This window comes from Harpegnathos saltator, unplaced genomic scaffold (assembly GCF_003227715.2).
Source record: "Harpegnathos saltator strain DR-91 unplaced genomic scaffold, Hsal_v8.6 scaffold41, whole genome shotgun sequence".
Classification (NCBI taxonomy): domain Eukaryota; kingdom Metazoa; phylum Arthropoda; class Insecta; order Hymenoptera; family Formicidae; genus Harpegnathos; species Harpegnathos saltator.
The window spans coordinates 397,791-419,581 of NW_020230217.1; the positions used below are offsets into that span (position 1 = coordinate 397,791).

Below are 21,791 nucleotides of genomic sequence, written 5' to 3' on the forward strand. Positions count from 1 at the left end.
TTTAAATAGGCATATTCATAAAATCATAAAAGTGGGTGCATGATAAATGGTCAGTTTGACAATTAAAGTTTATTATTTGAACAAAAAAACAAGTAAATTCTCTTTAAATTAATAAATATTCCAAAAAGTATTCTATTTGTAAAGTGATTCTTCCCATAGTCTCATATTCTAAGCGAAGTCTTTTACAGAAAAAGGATTCCTCTTTCGATAAAACGATTACAGTGAACCATTCATTTAGAATTTATTAAATATTATTCTAGTTTCCTTTTATTTCCCTTTCCTTTTATTTCAAGAGGATTTCCTCTTACATCAATTAATTTTCCTCTTAAAATTACTCTTATACGAAGAGGAATGTGTTGATTTGAATGTCGGCTTCTCTTGTTCAGTCATTTTCTACCTCCAGACATGAACGAAAAAATAACCACATGCTTATGGATCAAAATATTTGGAACGCTTTTTGAAAAAGGTATATGTGTTGCTGTAACATATAACGAAGATAATTTACTCATATTTGATCAATTTATAATCTATTGCAAAAAATTGAATAATATATTCTTTCTTTTGATTATGTTTTATACAATTGATTATGATGAACATCTTTGCTACAAACTACAAAGTCCATAACAAAACTGATTGGAAATTTATTTGTTATGATGATCTTATTTCATTCATGCCTACTTATTGTAGAATTGGAGCCAGAAGTACATCTATATACAGGGTGGCCCACGTAAAATGTTACAAGTTCATAACTTTAAAAATATTTATCAAATCAAAAAATTGTTCATAAGGAAGTTTCATGTATTCGAGAGACCTCTCTAACTATATAAACGTAAAGTCGCTCCCGCTTCCTCTTTAAGGGAGACGGGGATAACTTCATAATTTTTAAATGGAACCCCTTATAAATGGAACCCCTTATAAATGGAACCCCTTATAAAATGTTGCATATTTGGATTCTACGGAAAAAGCAAGTAAATTTTATCTGAAACATTTGTTTGGAAAATGCTTCTATCAAAAGTTATGAGCATTTAAACCTTTAGCGATTTCATTCATGATTGAACTCCATTGACACAAAATTGCGTTCGCGATACAACAAAAACAAAAAAGACCTTAGAGTATATACTTGATGTTAACCAAAAGAAACATAAATAAACATATTTATCGGGAAACGGGTCTATGATCTGTATATTTTTTCCTACATAGGAGAAAGTGATTCGTATCTCCAATCTCACAAGGGGACCTTACGGCTAGTGGGTCACCGATTTTTTTATACTCATAGGATTTGAAGGTGTCTGGACATCAATTTCCTAAAGCAGTACGATGCGCTTCTCAAAAACACTCGAGAAAATCGACTTTGAAGATTTCCGAGCTTTATATGTTTGGATAATTTTGACACTTTTTCAGAGCCGCTCGTAGCCGAGCGCGTAGCGCTCTAGTCTCGTAAGCGCGAGGTCGCTAGTTCGGTTTTTATTGGCCGCGTTTTTTTTTTTTATTTCAATCCTATATCTATATATATCTCTCATATTAACATTTATAAAATTGAAATGCTAATTAACAAATATTTAATCGTAATATTTTTTCAATATAAATTAACATCTTTTTATTTTTAATTACCACTCGCTTGAAAATACGAATATTTATAATAAATTAAAATTTGGTACAAAAATTGAAAATATCTTATTGTTAAATAAGACGAGTCGTTGCATATATTTTCATATATCAAATTGGATGTGCAACGACACGTTAGCCACTTGTCGAAACGTGTTACAGAATAGGCCTACTGGTCGATTCGCATTCTCTCGTATCTAGTCGTGAACAAAGAACAGCTTCACGAAAAGTGGGGGAAATAAGGGTTCCGAGAGAACAGATGCTATTCAAAGTTCGTATTTTACCGTTAGCTGTCGGAGCGGTGAAAACTGTAGTGCGGGTAAAGTTTATATTTTGTTAGAAGTATATAACAATAATATCATGTCGAATGTGAAATCTGTTTATAAATCTGATCCCTCGATTGTACGAGAAGAAGAACTTGAAGAAGATCTATGCAAAGACGTTCAAAAATTATGTTTAAAAAATGCCATAGTGGCTAACGTGTCGTTGCATATCCAATTTGATATATGAAAATATATGCAACGACTCGTCTTATTTCAAGCGGAGTGGTAATTAAAAATAAAAAGATGTTAATTTATATTGAAAAAATATTACGATTAAATATTTGTTAATTAGCATTTCAATTTTATAAATATTAATATGAGAGATATATATAGATATAGGATTGAAATAAAAAAAAAGATGCGGCCAATAAGAATCGAATCAGCGACTCCGCGCTTACGAGACTAGAGCGCTACGCGCTCGGCTACGAGCGGCTCTGAAAATGTGTCAAATATTATCCGAACATATAAAACTCGGAAATCTTCAAAGTCGATTTTCTCGAGTGTTTTTGAGAAGCGCATCGTACTGCTTTAGGAAATTGATGTCCAGATACTCACCTTCAAATCCTATGAGTATAAAAAAGTCGGAGACCCACTAGCCGTAGGGTCCCCTTGTCAGATGCATTTTCTGAGAGCACTATGTTCCATATGCAACTATATGGCTTATGTTTATCCACTACATAAAATCTCATCTAATTAATTCGATAATAAGATCATCTTTCTATTGCGTGGCGATGATTATGATCAATGATACTTTGTCGCATCGAACGCCTCGAAGATTTATTCGCGGTTTTGACTTGTTCTGTTGTCATAAACACGCACACAAGGTTTCTAAAGTCTAAGATCCTAAAATTCTAAAATTATATTATGTAAATCGTAAATGTCGCTACTATATATGTGAGACTGGCTCATGTGACAAGTAATTTCGGAATTTTTAACTATAAAGAAACAAATATATTCTGATAATATCAAAATCCTATGAAACAATATATGTAGAAGATGAAAGAATCATACATCAGAATAGCGCAGAAATTGTTCCATAAAATTATAGCGACATCAAAATACAATCGCTTTATTTTACCTGAATAATTAGAACTCATATATTGCAATATCTTGCATATTTAATGAATACTATAAATAATTCCGCTGCTTGTGGGTCACGCCGCTTTCCTCAGCTAAGAATAAATTTATGTATTCGCATTCATATCCTTAGAATGCTGATTGTGAAGCTGAAAACAGGCGCCAAGAGAAATCTGTCATCCTTCGTTTCCTTTTGCCATCCACGATGAAACTCTCAGTATGAAAATTTTCTGTTGTATTAGACTTATTTGAATGTGCAGGTTGTTGGCAATATAGTATTTTGCAAGCGCACAATATCGTCATGCAGATCTTGGAGCTATTAATATTAAATCTAAATATCTGCGATGTCATGTTTCAAGTGCTTAATGTCTGCTTATTTCTGCTGTTTACCATAAATTCTACTGGATGTGATTCAGATTAATTGCTTCCATTGAAATCGCGATCAAACATTCGTTATTAGTTGTACATTCTCAGTCCCATTGTTATTCCTGGCGGGAGTTGATGATAAAAATGGAACTGGATGTTAATAACCTATGAAATTTAAACAAATGTATCACACATACGTAAGATAACTTTTTACTTAGGTGTTGCAAGAATTTCCTGATATTATCGAATTAAAAGATTGATGACTAAGAAGAGTCCTTTCTTGTTCATTATTATTGTACATGCATTGCTATTTATGTTTAATAGTTTATTTCATATTGGGTGTACAATTTAGTTCGGTCCGTTTTCAAAAGATGGCTCCGGCTGTCATGAATGGTTCATAGTGACTGCCGATTTTGGTGATTTCAGAGAGGTTAGACATCTGCCAATAATAGTCAGTTTATATCGCTTTGGGTTTCATACAAAAACTTTGCTTTTACAGTGTTGAAAATGTCGAATTTTGTATTAACCAAGCAGCATTTGCGGGAGGTTTTAATTTTCTGCTTTAATTGGAAGAAAAGTGCAGCTGAAGCCTATCGAATGCTTGTTGAAGTTTATGGTGACACTGTTCCAACTGATAAATCATATAGGGAATGGTTTCGACGTTTCAAGGATGGTGATTTCAGCGTCGAAGACAAGCCTCGCTTTGGACAGCCAAAAAAATTCGAGGACAAAGAATTAGAGGCATTACTCGAAGAAGATCAGAGTCAAACGCAAGAGGAGCTTGCAAAATCATTGGGAGTGACTCAACAAGCCGTTTCCGTACAATTGAGAGACATGGGATTTATTTAAAAACAAGGAAATTCGGTGCCTTATGAATTGAAACTGAGAGACGTTGAAAGGCGATTTTTCACTTGCGAGCAGCTGATTCAAAGGCAACAAAGAAAAGGTTTTTTGCATCGGATTGTAACTGGAGATGAGTAACTGGATATTCTATGACAATCCTAAGAAGAAAAAATATTACGCCAAGCCCGGTCAATTGTTGCCATCGACCTCAACATCAACACCAAAGCCGAACATTCATGGTTCGAAGAACATGCTCTGTATCTGGTGGGACCAAAAGGGTGTTGTTTACTATGAGCTGCTGAAACCTGGAGATCCCATTACGGGCGATCGGTATCGGCTACAATCGATTCGTTTGAGCCATGCATTGCGAGAAAAACGGCCGGAATACAAGCAAAGACATGATAAAGTTATTCTTCTTCATGACAACGCTCGGCCTCATGTCGCAAAAGTCGTAAAAAAATATTTGGAAACGCTCAAATGGGATGTTTTACCGCACTCGCCGGTATTCTCCGGACATTGCTCCTTCTGACTACTGGTTGTTCCGAAGGATGCAGCACGATTTGGCAGATCACCGGTTCACTTCGTTCGCAGAAATCGAAAATTGGCTCCAAACTTGGATTGCCTCAAAAGACGAGTCATTTTTTCGAGATGGAATTTGAAAATTGCCTGAGAAATGAGAGAAAGTGGTAGACAGCGATGGAAAATACTTTAATTGATCTGTTCATTCATTTTGTTTTGAAATAAATACATTCTTTAACACAAAAAAACAGACCAAACTAATTTGTACTCCCAATATTAATAATCTAATATTTCCTGTGTCTTCTATATATATGAAATCTCAAGAGATCACGCGAAATAAACAAACCTCTCCTGCAGTTCACACGTGCCTTTAGCGTTGTTAATTGCAACGGTGCGATGAGGTTTCTCCTTCGGTACCACTTTCAGCCAGAAACCACCTTCAGGCATTATAATGAAGCCTCCCTTAGCTAACTGGATCGGTATCGGCGTCTTCTCGCAAGGTAGAAAGTCATATCGTGCCAGCATATGGAAAAGTAACACCTTCGTCTTTAACAGAGCATATCTGTTGCCAATACACATCCTGGGACCCAAGCCAAACGGCAGATAAGCTCCGGTGCTGAGGGTATGTTTCTTATGTTCGCCAAGAAACCGCTCGGGATCAAACTTCTCCGGCTCTTTGAAGTACTTGGGGTCATGATGAAGTGCATAAATTGGTATTATCACGACTTGGTCTTTCTTCAGGATGAAAGGCTTTACGCCCGGTAACGTTGGCGGCAATTCGAAATCCTTCACGTTCAATCTGTCTGTTAACGGAAAGACTGGATACTTCCTGAGAGCCTCGTTCACCACAGCGTCCATGTATTCCATGTTGTTGATCGCTTCATACGACACTTGGCCGTTTGTGTCCTCCAACACCTGATCGATTTCATCCTGCAGTCTTTTCCGTACGTCTTCGTTAACTGCGATCTCATGCGCAGCGAAACTCATCAATGTCGAAGTGGTTTCGAAGCCGCCAAAGAAGAAGATGAAGGCCTGGCTGGTCATATCCTCGATTATCAGTTCCTTCTTATCGTTTTGTTTGTCTCTATTTTCTATCATCAATTGTAACATGTCCGGCCGAACGATACTCTTATCGTCTCTGATCTTAATGGTGGTCTCCACGAGGTTCCGGAAAAATGTAGCGTTCTTCTCGTTGACGATCTTCAGTTTAAGTACCCGTGCCAACGTGGGCATGCTCCTAATTATGATGAGCTTGATAATGTCGACGTTACTGATTCTTGTCGCCTCTTTGCCGTTCAAATAGAAGAGATTTTTTGGGTCCCGCATGGAATCGACGCTGACGCCGAAAGCGCAAGTGGCGATCGTATCGTTGGTGTAACGCTCAAAAATTTCTTTTATCTTCATCATCTTCTGGTTCGGTGATAACTGCGCCACGAAATTAGCGAAGTCGACGGCATAGTCCGACATGAGCTTGAACATACTTTTCATCTTACTGGTTGTGAAAGCCGGGCTCAACATACTTCGTGCCATTCGCCACGAGTCGCCGCGAAGAAGGAGAAGCGTCTTAGAAAACATCGGATCCTGATCGCCTGGGATGTAGATGCGATGATCCGGGAATATGTCAAAGTGCTTGAGCGCGACGGACTTGATGAGGTCGGGATCGCGCAGCATAATCAACGGTGTGGTGAAATCATACATATCGATGTATTTAGCTTCGGGATACTCGTCATATAACGTTTTCACCAATTCAGCTACCGATTTCCTGTGGAAGATAATATGGCCCATGTTGCTTAGCATCGATAGAGGTTTCAAATGCGGTATGCCATGGTTTTTGGACTGGTTTAGGTCCTTGAAGAAGAAGTAATAAAGTCCCAAGGTGCCGACTATTACTGACAAGATGATCACGTACACCATGTCGATCGGATATGTTCTCACTGATAACTAAATAGAGCACCACGTTTGACCGTAATATATTCGCTAGTATAAAGCTATCGATACGGAAGAAAGTAGAACTTTTAATGTTTAAAGCGACAAATTGAAATAAATTCATTCATTACATGGTCGATCGAATGAGAGTATAAGGCGCGACGACATCTTCGACAATGAATGTCCAGTTGCTGTTACTCGACACGGTGTTCGTTATATATAGTTTGTCCTATCAGGATTTATATAATAATAAGAAGTGGAAGGAAGGAAATCATAATAAGAATCCATACGTGACTATCGATGTATGACACGAGGTTTTTTTTTATATACTTTTTACATCATCTCAAAAACAAGTTACGCAAGTTCATTTAAAGACCGTATCATACTAGCGACTCGCGGCTGCGACTGCGATTGCGATTTCTTGTTTTCCAATCACACTTGCGATTGGCGATCGCGGCTGTGACTCGAAAAATGGACAGCCGTCCAAACGATAGTCGCGAGTCGCTGCTTTCTGATTGGTCGAGGAAGAGTCGCAATCGCAATCGCAGCCTCAGCCGCAGTCGCGAGTCGCTAGTGTGATACGGCTATAATATGTAATGGAAATTTTGCGTTATTATGTTATTAGCTTTACATTTATAATAGATTCATATGTGTTTAATGAATGCTAGCAATCGGTCAGAAAATAAACTCTCATCAGAATGTATAACAAAAAATGAGATCAAATGTATTCGCATGCGACCCGGAAAAGATCGGTGTGTGTCTTTATCTATATGTGTTTATGCGTGTTTTAAGAAAAGAAATTGATAACTATGAACGTTTTGATTTGGTGTTATTCATATTAACCATGTCCTGGTCTTCGATTCTTAGAAATTACTTGACGTATGTACTCAAATTATATGCTGTCATTCAAACTCAAATTTATGCGTGTCATTATCTATCCTTGAAGAAGAAGTAATAAAGTCCCAAGGTGCCGACTATTACTGATAAGATGATCACGTACTCCATGTCGATCGGATATGTTCCCACTGATAACTAAATAGAACACCACGTTCGACCGTAATATATTCGCTAGTATAAAGCTATCGATACGGAAGAAAGTAGAACTTTTAATGTTTAAAGCGACAAATTGAAATAAATTCACTCATTACATGGTCGACCATTACATGGTCATTATCTATCCGCCAAGCAAAAATGTAATATTATCCGTACTTTTCCGGTTATTAAGTATTATAATTATATTGTTGCCCGTGTCCGTCTCGCGCGTACCGGGTCTGCGAAATGAACCAACACAGGATTAGAGGAAAAGAAGAACTCCACTTTACTTTCAATATGTACAGACTCACGAAAATCCTCTCGTCTTAACAATATTAAAAAGAAACGTCTAGGCCACGTCTGCTCGCGGCGACGGCTCGTGACAGACTCTCTGCTGTTGTTTTTCAACAAACTTCCGTCGCCCAGACAAATATCTTTCGACTGTCAAAATCCATATGTCTAAGGCTCGCGGACAACGTTCGCTTCCACACTCCTTGTGGCTCGTACACAATATCATGCAATTATGTATTTTTTGGTTATCATCTTTATATAACCAATGTTATACATGTTGTTCCGAACTTGAATTCAGATTCGCATTTTCTTTTTGTTCGCCTTGAAATCTTTCTGAGGATTCTCGCTGAGTGTCTTGTGGAGGCTGGTAGCATCGAGTCACCGATCGAGTAATCCGAAAGTGTTTACAAGCGGATTGTTTGCTCGGTCTCTGTTTTGCTGCTTATTCTTCTATTTTGGCGAATTATTCAATGTATCATTGCTACCGTAACAATAACACTTTTGTCATTAGACCGACAATGTGAGAATCTAATATCTCAGTACTAACGGCAAAATATTGTTTGTATCGCCTAAACTTGTATCGGCTAGACGGGGAACCGTTCGAATCTGCCAATCGGCTCATGCCGCATCCGAGATATTAAATTATAAATATCACGGTCCATACCGTGGAAGTTCAGATTTGATTCTCGAGAATTCGTTCTGCTACCGCAGTGCCTCGAAAACGCGCCACTCGGGCGCCTGATCTCATTTCTCAGTTTCTTTGGTTTATTTTCTCGCTGGAAAAACTTTATCGCACTTATCAAAGTTTCGTGACATACGGAGAATTAGATAATCGGTGTCCGTGCTCAGCTAACAGTGTTTTCCGGAACGATTTGTATTCGATACCATTCAACTTACGGATCGCTGTAACTGGTCATCAACCAAATAAATCGAGGCTGGAACGGAAAATCAAGAAATTATTGACTAGATTTTTTATCGTTCCTCTCCTTTAGTCGACAACCGTCAATATCGCTGTTTTTTACTTTCAAGCCAAGTACCGACCAGCGGATTAAATGACGAAATCATAGTGGAGTAACAGCAGAAATGTTTGTTGACATACACACGCAAGCACGCGCGCATGTTTCTCGACTCCTGGCTCGTGTTTTAACCACAACCAACATTCCTAGCATCAGTAAACAAACTCTCTCCGTATTCTCCACGGCTCTGTACGATATTTTTGAAAAGCTGTAACTTTGCGAAAAAAAATTGTAGCAACTCCATTTTTTCCAAATTGAAGGGGAAGATTTGAACTTTATGACGATGCAGACGGCGTTCCCGAAAAAAAATTGTCCACGTCCGTGCATTTTTTGCAAACTTTTGCAAACTTTGCAATTTTCAGTATACCAAACATGCCTTCAGATATCAGGGGTTACAGGAGTAGAAGTGCATCGCAAGAAATGGAGATACATTCTTAAAGTAGAGACTTCAAGCTTCATTTTGAAAAAAAAATCATTAGTCTACAATAATTTTTCGCAAAGTAATCGCCAGTCAAAGTTGGCCAATTTTCGGCAATAAATTATCTTTTCCATAATTCTTTTGAGCAGTGTATATGCGGAAAATGACAAAATCATAGGTCAGAATAGCACATACATTGTACCATAAAATTATCAACAACGTTAGAATAAAATCGTTTCATTTTATTTAAAATAAACGAAATACAATATATTTCGGAATATCTCGCACATTTCGTGAATAGTATGAATAATATTATCCCCGTGAACTCTGTTTTCTTCAATCAAGTACGAGGTTCTTCATTTGCACTTATAAGCTTTAAGTGCTGGTACCGCCTTTGCATAAAGACAATCTTTCTTAGGCTCCAAAAAAAAACTTTTTTGTTACTGGAAGTGTTTGAGGTCATCATGATACATGTAAAAAGAGTCCATAGTAAAAAAGAGTCCGTTTCTTTTCCGCGAAATACGGCTTCGCGTTTTTCAACACACCGGTTTGCTTATATCACGGATTCATCACGCTATTTTAAGACGCATTTTAAGACGCAAACAGTAATAAATTGAGTAACTAATTGCAATCATTTATACATAATCCGCAAGAAGAACAACGAACGGATAGTTGGTTAATTTGCTTTTTCTTTAACCATAAACTTTCTGTTTAGGCTTAAAAAGAATTTTGGACCCGAGGAAGGTCCTTTGCACGCACTCTGTCCATTATGTGCTAGTTGATGACGATATTGTACATCGCGTATACAACATTGTCATGCAGGACTCGGATCTATCAAAGTTAAATCTAATCACCTATGATGACATACATCGAATGCGTGATGTCTGCCTACTTATGCTGTTCATCATGAATCGTGCTGGATGATGTTCAAACAAATTGCCTCCATCGAAATTGCATTTAAAAATTCGTTATTAGACGTACATTTCTGATTCCATTGTTGATTCGCGGGAGTTAATGATGGATGTGGTACTCGATTCTCCCTGCTTCAACAGTTTTTTGTGTCACTTTTTATTAGCAAAAATGATGGTATACACGTATTGCCAACGCGAGACATTATGATTCTCAATTGGTGTCAGTCACCTAAGAAATATAAAAATATCGATAATTATTATATGTGTGTAATTGCATTTTTTATTTCGTCGTCGTAGCAATTTTTTGATATGACCAACTTGGGGTGTCGCTGATTAAGCAGACTCTTTCTTTCCTTTATTATTATTATTGCACATACGTCGCTATTTATATTTAGTAGATTTTATTGTATATAATAATATAATAATATAATAATTTGCCAACGTTCTCAATACCTTGTACATTTGAAACCTCGAAAGATCCACAGAACAACAGAATCTATCCTACAACTCACACGTGCTTTTGACGTTGTTAATTGCGACAGTATGATGGGAGTTCTCCCTCGGTACCACTCGCAGCCAGAAACCACCCTCAGGCATTATAATGAAGCCTTCCATTGTTAACTGGATCGGTATCGGCGTCTTCTCGCAAGGTAGAAAGTCATATCGTGCCAGCATATGGAAAAGTAACACTTTCGTCTTTAACAGAGCATATCTGTTGCCAATACACATCCTGGGACCCAAGCCAAACGGCAGATAAGCCCCGGTGCTGAGGGTATGTTTCTTATGTTCGCCAAGAAACCGCTCGGGATCAAACTTCTCCGGCTCTTTGAAGTACTTGGGGTCATGATGAAGTGCATAAATTGGTATTATCACGACTTGGTCTTTCTTCAGGATGAAAGGCTTTACGCCCGGTAACGTTGGCGGCAATTCGAAATCCTTCACGTTCAATCTGTCTATTAACGGAAAGACTGGATACTTCCTGAGAGCCTCGTTCACCACAGCGTCCAGGTATTCCATGTTGTTGATCGCTTCATACGACACTTGGCCGTTTGTGTCCTCCAACACCTGATCGATTTCATCCTGCAGTCTTTTCCGTACGTCTTCGTTAACCGCGATCTCATGCGCAGCGAAACTCATCAATGTCGAAGTGGTTTCGAAACCGCCAAAGAAGAAGATGAAGGCCTGGCTGGTCATATCCTCGATTGTCAATTCCTTCTTATCGTTTTGTTTGTCTCTATTTTCTATCATCAATTGTAACATGTCCGGCCGAACGATACTCTTATCGTCTCTGATCTTAATGGTGGTCTCCACGAGGTTCCGGAAAAATGTAGCGTTCTTCTCGTTGATGATCTTCAGTTTAAGTACCCGTGCCAACGTGGGCATGCTCCTAAATATGAAGAACTTGATAATGTCGACGTTACTGATTCTTGTCGCCTCTTTACCGTTCAAATAGAAGAGATTTTTTGAATCCTGCATGGAATCGACGCTGACGCCGAAAGCGCAAGTGGCGATCGTATCGTTAGTATAGCGCTCGAGAATGTCTTTTATCTTTATCATCTTCTGGTTCGATGATAACTGCGCCACGAAATTAGCGAAGTCGACGGCATAGTCCGACATGAGCTTGAACATGCTTTTCATCTTGTTAGTTGTAAAAGCCGGACTCAACATACTTCGTGTCATTCGCCACGTGTCGCCACGAAGAAAGAGGAGCATCTTGCAAAACATCGGATCTTGATTGCCCGGGATGAGGATGCGATGATCCGGGAATATGTCAAAGTGCTTGAGCGCGATGGACTTGATGAGGTCAGGATCGCGCAGTACTATCAACGGTGTGGTGAAATCATACATACCGACATACTTAGCTTCGGAATACTCGTCATATAACATTTTCACAAATTCAGCTACCGATTTCCTGTGGAAGATAATATAGCCCATGTTGCCCAGCGCTGACAGAGGTCTCAAATGCGGTATGCCATGATTTTTGAATTGGTTCAGAATCTTGAAGAGGAAGTAATAAAGACCCAAAGCGCCGGCCATCACTGACAAAACGATCACGTTTATCATGTCGATTGGATCCGTTCTGATCGGCAATTAGATGGAGTACTATGTTTGACTGGTGTATATCCGCTCGTATAAAGCTATCGATACGAAAAGAAGTAGAACCTCTAAAACGACAAATTGAATTAAATATTCATTTATCATACGGTCAATTAAATGGAAGTATAAGGCGCGACGACATCTTCGACAGTGAATGTCCAACTGCTGTTGCTCGACGCGATGTTCATCATATATAGTTTATTGCATCAGGATTTAGAATAAGGATCTGTATGTGAGTACTGACGTGTAGCTGACGTTATTTTGTAGACCTTTTATATTAATGTCTCAAAAACCAGTCACACAAGTTCATTTAATATACAACAGTATTCGTCTGTAGAAATTTTACGACGTGTAGCTGACGTTATTTTGTAGACCTTTTATATTAATGTCTCAAAAATCAGTCACACAAGTTCATTTAATATACAACAGTATTCGTCTGTAGAAATTTTACGACGTGTAGCTGACGTTATTTTGTAGACCTTTTATATTAATGTCTCAAAAACCAGTCACACAAGTTCATTTAATGTACAACAGTATTCGTCTGTAGAAATTTTACGTTATCATCTTACTAACCTTAGATTTATAGTGTTTATTAATAGATTTATATGTGTTTAATGAATATTAACAACCGGTCAGGAAATAAACTCTCATCAAAACATAAAACAAAACATGAGATTAAATGTGCTCGCATGCGTCCCGAAAAAGATCGATGTGCGTCTTTATTTATATGTGTGTGTGCATGTTTATGAAAAAAACTTGATAACTGTGAACGTTTTGATTCCGTCTTATTCATATTAGCCACGATTTTTTATTTTTAGAAATTACTTGACGTATATATTCAAATTACATGCTGCTTGTGCGTATCATTATCTATACACTAAACAAAAAATAATATTATCCGTACTCTTTTAGCTATTAAATATTATAATTATATCATGCAATTATCTATTCCTTCGCAATCATTTTACGTTTCTCCTATTTTTATTTTTATTCTCATTCATTTTACGTTTCTTCTATTTTTATTTTTAACCTCTTATTTAATAACCTGTTAGTTTCTCATCATTTTTTAAGCCACTATATACGTAAACAAGTTGACATAATCCATGATTATCTAATATATAAGAGATCATACATAAAAGATCATGTGTTTATCTCGTAAATCGGGATCATATCTTTTATTAAGCAGCGGATAGTTGTGATGAGCAATACTTTGTTATATCATTCAAACGGCTCAAAGGTTTATTTGCGATTCCGCCTTCTTTTATTATCACTGCAGTTTCTAATATTATATTATATAATAAAACGCATTGCGTCGTGCGGTCCAGGATTTATCGCCTGGCTACCATCGACGCGCCTCGATGTTCCGCAAACCGCATAGACTCCCGATAAAAAAGAAAAAAAAGAAAAATGAAATAATCACCGAGGAAACATATCGCTATAAAAAGCAGCGTCTCAACTTTCTGCGTGGAAAATAATGGACGATTAAAAAGCCGATGTTGCAATTCAAGAAATTCAACAACGTCGAAACGACCCAACTTGCGAAATTGCTCAATCTGTCCAATGTCCAGTCTTCTCAGCATTCAGGACGAGTTTCTTTTTCACAATATTTTGTCGCTTTTTCTTCCTCTTTGTTTATCTTTTCTCTTTCATTAATTTCGATGGGATTTAAGGAAAAGAAATGGCGAGACAAAGAAGCGCGTATATGGTCGCGTTCAAGAGATCAGATTTTTATCCCAAAAAGAAGTAAATACGATAAATTACAACGTTCCGAGAATGTATACGTGAGACGCGATTCGCGTAGAATCAATCGTGAATGAAAATTACGACGTTTAGAAAAGGGTGAAAAAACGAAAATGTTTTGTTTTGCGAATGATAATTCGAAAGAAACGCACGTCTTGTATCGTAAGGACTAAGTTGTAATGTAAATAAACGCACGTACCGAATTTATCAGTAATTTCAACTGAAATATTATCGCTTCTGACACGCGTGAAAAATGTAGAAAATTGATAAACTCGACAGACATAAAATTTATCAAGCCAAATAAGATAAATAATGGTGAATTTCACGTGCGATGGCGCAATTCTCATCAAATTTTAACATTACACATTACTCGAAGCAGGAGTTATATTGATTGAATCGCAGCAAATAATTCCATATCTTGATTTCAATATAATAACAAACTAAAGTATTTATATCTGTATCTTCTAATGATTCAGAGTAAATATAAAAGAGAGAATTATATATTATATTTTAAAAATTCTGTTGTGTAATATGGTCATTGAAAGACACGATTTCCTGATTATTTCGAGCAACGTGTGAAAAAAATATAATTAAATCGCATTGATTTTCTCGAGATATTGCAAACACCCATCACCGTAAAAATGTCTTTTCTTCTCTGACTCACCGATACACAGTAGACAGAGTCAGCCGTGTTCTGCTGTGGATCTGTAACAAAAATATAGTTTCGTTAGTTAAACCGTTAGGTTAAAAGTTAGATTAGGTTGAGTTTAATTCGCGAAAGCACGCGCGCAAATACAAACGTTGACCCTTTGCCATTGTAATTCAACGGCTTTTATTCCAATCGTTCGGTTTTCGATCGCAATAAATCAAGAAGAAATGTAGAAACGATCGGTGAACCTCACCTTCAAGCCGACTCTGCTCGGCCCGAACCGGATCCTCCGGTGCGGCATCGTCGTCCGTCGAAACTGCGTCCCGATAACCGCAGCTATCGCGTGGCTGCAAATTCCAGCAAATCTGTAACAAAAAACGAGTTTCCTCATTAGTATTACAGCGACAAATGCGCCCCGCATCAAGAGTACGAAGACTCGAGACTACAAATTATTAGCTTCTTCAACTTAACCAAGTTAACCAATAAAAGTTTACCTTTAACGACCACGAAACACTGCTATTGCTCAGGATGCCCCGGATCGTCACGCACACACACACACGCACAAATATTACACGTTACACGCGCGCGTATACTGTGATCAAGAAAATTCGGAAATTATTACGCGCGGTGATCCGCCGATCCGTCCGCCGCCGCGGCGTAAACAATAATGGAAACGGTCGCGACAATTGCGTACTTATGAACATGTTGTTTTCAAAGTCGCACGACCTTGTCCTGCCGGGACGTGTCTCAGAGAGCCCGTAACGTTCTACAAAACTTACCTTTTTAAACAAAAAGGTAAAAAGAGACGCCAAGTATACGCGCAATACGTATTGTGTTATTTTTACAAATTTCAAATTATTTTTTTCAGTATGTATTTTTTTATATATGTAACAAAATTTTACTAGTAAAATTTTTAGCTATAATAAACTCGCTCTCTTTCTTTTTCTGGCACATTTCTACTCCTGTATTCTAGCAATATTCTTCTCTCTCTTACTCTCTATCGCTTGCTCACTCGCACTCGCTGCTTCTTCAGCGCGTTTGTAACGCCTCTGGTGTCGGAAAAGTGAGATGCACAAATCCCCTCTCCTCTGCGGTCTAGCGTTTCTTACTTTCTTACTGAATCGAAATTTTCCGTGATTTGAACTTTATTTTAAAATATCTACATTTAGAGACAACGTACATAAAAAACACAAGGACACTTCTCTTTCTATTTTTTAAGGCCGAATCGATTGGGACTAAAAAAACCTCGATCGGTTTAGCCATTGCTGAGATATGTCGGCTGTGCTCGGCCCGAACCGGATCCTCCGGTGCGACATCGTCATCCGTCGAAACTACATCCCGATCACCGCAGCTATCGCGTGGCTGCAAATTCCAGCAAATCTGTAACAAAAAACGAGTTTCCTCATTAGTATTACAGCGACAAATGCGCCCCGCGTTATGAGTACGAAGACTCGAGACTACAAATTATTAGCTTCTTCAACTTAACCAAGTTAACCAATAAAAGTTTACCTTTAAAGACCATGAAACACTGCTATTGCTCAAGATGTTCTGGATCGTCACGCACACATACGCACGAATATTACACATTACACGCGCGCGTACACTGTGATCGAGCGTGAAAATTTGGATCCGTCCGCCGCCCTGGCGTAAACAATAATAGAAACGGTCGCGACAATTGCATACTTATGAACATATTGTTTTCAAAGTCGCGCGACCTTGTCCCGCTGGGACGCGTCTCAGAGAGTTTAATAATTTAATAATTTTGAAATTTCCAAAAGTCGATAAGTTAACAAAAGTTAGGGCACTATTATAGTAATATATTCTTGATAGTAAATAAAGTAAAAAAGTCTAATACTATTTTTTCTTTCGACGAATAGTTAGCGAGATCGTAAGTTAAATGTTGGAAAAGTTATCAAGTTTTCCTTAAATATTTCAAAATATATTAGGCAAATAAAAAAATGTTTCAGACAAAAGTTGTTAAAATTAATTCATAGAAAAAGAAAATATAATAAAAAATTAGGCTTTCTATTTTAAAAAATTAAGTTGACCTTCAACTGACCTTGAAAATGCCCTCCGAATAAAAAACTGGATAATGCCATTCTCTTTTCTCTTCGAAATCATGAAACACGTGTTTTAGCTTTTTTAATATCTTTCATAGTTTTCGAGATTTTTTACCTGTTACGTTTGAAATTTAGCATCCTGTATAATATTATTTTTCTATACTACTTACTATACGACTTACTGTACTACTTACTGTATTACTTTTCACTATACATTATAATAATTTTTTCAAATTAACTTAAAATTAATATAACCAGTAAGAATAAAGTACAGTAAGAATAAATAATAATCCTCTTAAAAATAGATTAAATAATCCGTGAAATTTATATTCAAATCAATAAGATTTGCATTATACATATAACATACAATCTCTTTAACTTTAAGAACAATGTATTTATAATATTTTCCTCTTAATCTTAGAGAAATCCTCTTGAGGCTACATATAAGAATAAAATCTTCTAAAATTTAAATGATTTAGATTCTGCTTGTTCTGAAATTACTTTTCTCTGAATGAAGAAATAAACATTTTCCTATACTGAAGAACTACTCAAAGTCAGTCTTTTCTAACCTCACACGCCTACTTAAGGGTTACGTAATGACAAACAAAAGTCCAGACAAACAAATTAATCCTCCGCTAAGACGTCTTTCAGTACTTTTGCATTGAAATATTCACAGTATCTGTCATCGTCGCGTCTGAATCACTCCTACCCGAAAAAAAATTCGTCGAAGGATTGACGGACTCCCATCTGCCGCGGTTTAAAACGGACAGTGAGAATCCGCCTTAACACAAATACCTCGGCCCAGGCTGGCAGCCTATTATTTTCGCCGTGCGGCCACGAAATAACGAAAGTTACATCATTACGTCCACTATTTAACCCGTGTAAACGACAGCTGGAGGGGGGAAAGGGATTAACGTGGCATCGGCGTGTGCCGGGTAGGACCGGCAAGAGGATCCTCGTTTTAAGTGCCGAGCAGTGTCCGACAACGTACAATCGAGACCAAGTCCTCGCAATTAGCAGTGCGACGTCGAGTTGCACCATTGAGCTTCCTAGGGACAAGCATGATGATAATTATAATTAGTACACGGCAGCGAGAACCCCGAGCGAGAGCGAAAGGAGAGGGAAGGAGACAGAGGGACACGCCGTTGCAGCGGCGGCGAGAGACGCGAGACACTGATTTCCAACTGAAGCCAACTAGGGAACGGGGGATTTTCGCTTGAATGGGACGCGGGTATACCAAACGTGGTCATTAAACTGCGCCCTATTCACCGGCGGAATCCTTGTCCCTGAACCCGCGTCCACTGAAGATGGCATTCGCACTGAATCATTGACGCAAAAGCGCTCGAGGGCGGACACCGTCCCGCTCGCTCGCTTGCTCCCCGGACTTTTATCCTCTCGCGATTAATAAAAACGAGGCGTGTCGCGCACTCGTACGCGTAACGCGTAACGCGTGCCGAAAGGAGCCCCTTCGCACGCAGTCTGGCCTTTCGCGATGTTCGTCGTGTAAACTGTGAACAATTTATTTACAAGGGCTTATCTTAGCGCGCGTGATGGGCGTCTTATCCGGCACGTAATAACGAACGATGTATGGAGAGGTGGTGCGAGTGAGTGTGTGTGTGTGTGTGTATGTGTGTGTGTGTGTGTATGTACGCATAAATCACACCACACGCCAGGTCTACCGTCTCGCAGATCTGCAGAGAGTCTTGAGACTTTTTTCCTTTCTGTCGGTATTTCTCCGACAGTGGGGAATCGATTGCGCGCGCTATTCCGACTGAAGATTCGTATCGTGAGCCCGCCGCCGTTGCTTCCTTACAATAAAACAGAGACAAAGTAGGAAAAGAGAACGAGACAACCGGCCGGAATGAGGACGAGGGTAGAATAGAGGTGGTCGGAGGGTGGTGGGTGGGTACGTAGAGGTGACGAGAGCGCGCGCGGATTCCGGCTTTTAGGGCGCAACTTTTCCGACTTATTGGCACCGCCTGAATAAATTTAATTCCGCCATTCTCGACGGGCGGCGCTTGCTTTCCTATTCTCAACGGCCCCGCTAAGAATTTCATCCCTGTGTCCTTTCCTCGTGTCCCTTTGACGTGTCGAAGTGGTGCTCCTTTTTGCGGGGAAACGACGTAGTCTTAAATTGATGTCGCATGGTAGACTTGCGTTGAATTAGGAGAAACGGACTGTTCTATGCAAGTTGATGATTGCTCGCGTATATGAGTTCCTTGCTGCATGAAAAAATCTACTTGATCATGTCGGAGAAAAAATACAGGGTAAACTAGAACGGGATTCGAATCCGGATGACACTGCTATGTCAATCTAGTTATCTATACAACAGGGTTCGATACATCTCTCTCTCTCTCTCTCTTTCTTATTAAATTAAATTTATTGTTAAAAATTCGTACAGGGTGTAACATCAACCTATAAGTCAGTATGACGGATTATCTACTCCCATTCGAACGACAATGCACAGATTGCTGAAAGAGTCACTCATTCATCTCGTCGATAATGATATTTGCAGTACTGCTAATTATGATGAGTGCAATTAATTTTGCACCGTAATCATTTATATAATAGCCGGATATAATAGCCGAGCTTCATTAAATTAAAAAAAAATGCTTAATAAAGTGAAACTGAGGAATAAATATTGCGAATTTGAGGAGAGTAAATAAGAGTAATAGTTAAGGGGATAAATAATGCAACATATTTTCTTGTTTCGCATAATTTCTTAATTTCTCTTTTGCATTGGAAAATTCAATTGGAACAGGAAATTAGAAAAAACGGTACAGAAAGTTTTATATATTATATTCCATCGTTTTTGGAACAGATCGCTTCTGCAAAAATATAAATCGACCGGAAACGCAACATATACAACATTATTGATCGCAACTTAATCGATGATAACTATTAAGCGACACATTTTCGGTACATAATCTTTTATTTTGACGTCTCTTTTATCAAAAATAGCGTTTGTTTTTCGAAGCGTTCGCAGCTTATAAGCAAATCAGAAGACTCATAGACCATTCTTTTCGATAAAAAGAGTTCAGAATAGGAGCATTCTACATTCTAAGAAGAAATTTTCAATGAAGCTTGGCCCCTGTCATAAACAATTCCAGTGCAAAATTAATTGCACTCATCATAATTGGGAGTACTGCAAATATCATTATTGACGAGATGAAAGAGTGACTTTTTCGGCAACCTCTGCATTGTCGTCCGAATGCGAGCAGGCAACCTATTATACTGACTTATATGTTAATGTTATAACATAGTCCGATTCCTTATAATTAAAATATTTAATTATCCGTGAAGATCTTTGAAACTCATTACTTGAACACATAAATGAATGACATGTGCGATATTCGAGCACAATTGTTCATTTCATAAGAAGCAACCTGGCAAAAAGTCGTGCTATAATTGAGAGGTAGCATATATCATTCTGCACGATCAAACCGGGGATCGAACTTGAAATCTAAAAAACATCATACCTTTCCTCACTTTTATATAGCGGACCAACATTTTTGCATTGTTCCGTATTTTTTGCATTGTGCCGTATTCGTATTGTACTTCGACTCGATCGAACGACAGCGATCGGGGACTTGCCTTCAGACATTTTCGCGCATTTTCGCGACACATTTAATTAAAAAGAAGCGCGCGAGGTGTGCAGACTGGTGAATAGGAGTCTTGCGCTCGATATATCAATAATGTGAAAGATAATAATACCAGGCTTCGATAAAAAACGACATTTCTCTCAATGCGAAGCATCGCGGAAATCTGTTGTATTCGCATTCAATCATCCGTAAAAAGGACGCGACGGATGCGAGACGGCTCTCCTTTTCTCTCTCTCCTCTCTTCCTCTGCCCCTCTCTCTTTCGCTTTCTCTCTCCGTGCGCGAGGTATTAAAATTTCGTAGAAAGATTCCGTATTTATTAGATTTGACATCGCGCGCGTCCGTTTGCTCTCGCGACTATACGTATTCCCGTCGGTTTTTCAATAATTCGTCGCACTTCATCCGTCGCGTACGTTCGGATCGTGCAAGATCGACGCGACGACGAGCGAATAAATTATGCGAAGGGCATTTAGAGCCGAACATTCAACCAGCAGAGCGGCTCGACTAATCGCACAGCGCATTACCTCGTTCAATCATTTTTCCTCGATAACACACGAATCGCCTGCGCCGATTTGACATATCACGTCAACGTAATTCAACGCAGCTCAAAGGTCGTTATTCGTTACTCGTAGGCGAAATGTTTTATATTTTTTTAACTCTTTTTATATTATTCTTTTCCGTATAATTTCTTGAATTTGAGTACAAGACTCTTTAGATACGGCCTAAGCGAGCTCTCGAAATCTTTTGGCTTTTGGCTGGAGAACTCTGCATTATCGTCCGAATGGGGGCAGGCAATCCGTCGTACTGACCTGTTGATGTTACATCTTGTACATATATATATATATATATATATATATAGTCCGATCTCTTATAATTAAAATATTCAATTATCTGTAAAGATCTTTGAAACTCATATACCTGAACATATGAATGAATGACACGCTCGAGCACAATTATTCGCGTTATTTCGTTAATTTCATAAGAATCAACCTGGCAAATGCTCATCCCAAAAGGCAGCGTAAGAAAATTGAGCAAAATTTAGATTAATAGGCGACGAGCGCAGAAACTCGCCCGCAATGAACACAACCGTCCAAGTAAGCAAGAGAATCGCTCACATTAGACGCTAAATTTATTAAAAAGAAAAAAAATAGTCTCTCGCGACAAGCGTGTATGTCGCGCGACGCACGTGTCGGGGTAATTCTTCTACAGAAGACGCGCATTGCGCGTAAACAGGTCGCGTACACATATGCGCACGCGAGACCTGAGTACGCGCGAACGCATGTCGCGCGTATGCATCGTACACGGATACGCACGGTC

The 21,791-nt window shown here is 38.5% G+C and overlaps 2 protein-coding genes across 2 annotated transcripts; both read right to left on the minus strand.

Annotated features, from left to right (window-relative positions):
- Positions 1–5,060: 5,060 nt before the first annotated feature.
- On the minus strand, positions 5,061–6,647 carry LOC105190025 (cytochrome P450 9e2). Its single transcript, XM_025301323.1, has one exon. The coding sequence runs from the start codon at positions 6,645–6,647 to the stop codon at positions 5,061–5,063; it is 1,587 nt and encodes a 528-aa protein (XP_025157108.1).
- A 4,181-nt stretch (positions 6,648–10,828) lies between these two features.
- LOC105190026 (cytochrome P450 9e2-like) lies at positions 10,829–12,522 on the minus strand. Its single transcript, XM_011152499.2, has one exon. The coding sequence runs from the start codon at positions 12,389–12,391 to the stop codon at positions 10,829–10,831; it is 1,563 nt and encodes a 520-aa protein (XP_011150801.2). The 5' UTR covers positions 12,392–12,522.
- Positions 12,523–21,791: the final 9,269 nt, after the last annotated feature.

Bases quoted from the DNA above. Each gene is read 5' to 3' on its own strand.
- LOC105190025 (XM_025301323.1), bottom strand. From the start codon at position 6,647: ATGGTGTACGTGATCATCTTGTCAGTAATAGTCGGCACCTTGGGACTT.
- LOC105190026 (XM_011152499.2), bottom strand. From the start codon at position 12,391: ATGATAAACGTGATCGTTTTGTCAGTGATGGCCGGCGCTTTGGGTCTT.